This window comes from Diadema antillarum, unplaced genomic scaffold, assembly GCF_040938485.1.
Source record: "Diadema antillarum isolate AM-2024a unplaced genomic scaffold, OU_Dant_1.0 seq00002046_RagTag, whole genome shotgun sequence".
NCBI lineage: Eukaryota > Metazoa > Echinodermata > Echinoidea > Diadematoida > Diadematidae > Diadema > Diadema antillarum.
This window is the reverse complement of record NW_027272696.1, coordinates 66711-68255: the sequence shown is the minus strand read 5'-3', so window position 1 is coordinate 68255 and position 1545 is coordinate 66711. Positions and strand designations below refer to the sequence as shown.

General features: G+C 47.4%; 1 protein-coding gene across 1 annotated transcript; it reads left to right on the top strand.

Moving 5' to 3' along the window:
• The first annotated feature begins 679 nt into the window (after positions 1–679).
• On the top strand, positions 680–1225 carry LOC139713739 (uncharacterized). The gene has a single exon (XM_071625443.1). It carries the CDS (start codon positions 680–682, stop codon positions 1223–1225), a length of 546 nt encoding a protein of 181 aa, XP_071481544.1.
• The last annotated feature ends 320 nt before the right edge of the window (positions 1226–1545 follow it).

Genomic DNA, 1545 nt, shown 5'->3' with positions numbered 1-1545 from the left:
CTCGATGGCTACCGTTGGGACATTGTTGGACTATGCGAGGTCAGGCGGACTGGCTTTGGTGAAACCTGCACAGATGAAGGACACAAGATCTGGTTCTTCTGGGGATGAGAAGAAGCACCAACACGGCGTGGCATTTATTGTTAGGAAAGAAATTTCTAGCAGTGTCATCTGCTGCATCCCAATCTCCAGCAGGCTGTTCTCCATTCTCATCTCTGGCAGACCACACAAATTGACCATTATCTAGGCCTATGCCCCAACTTCAAGGCATGATGATGAGGAAGTTGAGGAGTTCTATGACCAGCTGGAGGACACAATAGCAAAAGTCCAAAAGAACGACCTCATGATAGTTCAGGGAGACTGGAATGCCAAGGTAGGCCCAGATGCATATGAGAACTGGGCAGGGACAGTCGGGAGATTTGGCATTGGACATGACAGAGGTCTCAGGCTACTGAAATATGCCAAAAGTCACTGCCTTACCCTGGCCAACACTCTGCACCCCCACAAATGGTCCAGAACTGTAGTCTGGCACTCACCAAATGGTCAAGTGCACAACCAGTAGTGGGGAAGCAGCAAGAGAGATTCAAACTTTGGATCACGACGGAAGTGCTCGACCTCTGTGACAAGAGGCAAGAGCTTAGGCATGCAAAACACACCAGTGATGAAGCAAGGATAGCGTGAGATGAATAGGGAGGTCGGCAAGAAAATGAAAGCTGCCAAGGAGAACTGGATTGAAGCCCAGTGCAAAGTCATAGACAAAGGACTGACTGCAGGAAACATCAAGGAGGCTTACAACACTCTTAAGACCCTGACCAAAACCAGCCAGCCAAAGTCTCCTGTCATAGATGATAAAGATGGTAACCTCCTGACAAACAGCGAAGAAATCTTGAAAAGATGGACTGAGTACTGTAGTGACCTCTACAATAATACGCTTCAGCTAGACACCAGTATACAGGCAGACATACAGATCAAAGATGATGAGGAAGATGGGCCCTCTGTAATAAAGGATGAGGTGAAAAAGGCAATCCTCAGTTTGAAACCAGTGAAGTCTCCGGTAGTGGATAACGTCCCCACTGAGCTCTTAAAGTGCGGAGGAGAAGCCACAGTCAAGGCCCTTACAGCACTATGTCAGAAGATATGGGAGGAGAAAAAATGGCCAAGAGAATGGACCCAGTCCCTGATCATTCCACTTCAAAAGAAGGGCAGTGTCAAAATCACAGGACCATAAGCATCATTAGCCACCCAGCAAGGTATAATAATGCTCAGAGTTATCCTCAACCGACTGACTATCAAAGCGGATGAGCTGTTGACAGAAGAACAGGCATGATTCAGAGCTGGCCGGAGCACAGTGGAACAGATCTATAACTGCAGAGTGCTGATCGAAAAGTATTTACAGCACCAGCGAGACCTCTTCCACAATTTTATCGACTTCAAAAAGGCTTTCGATAGAGTGTGGCACGATGGCTTATGGAAGATCATGAGAGATTTGGGCATTGACGAACAACTGGTGCAGGTTATTTAGGCTCTCTGTGCCAACTCTAGTAGTGC

Bases quoted from the DNA above. Each gene is read 5' to 3' on its own strand.
- LOC139713739 (XM_071625443.1), top strand. From the start codon at position 680: ATGAATAGGGAGGTCGGCAAGAAAATGAAAGCTGCCAAGGAGAACTGG.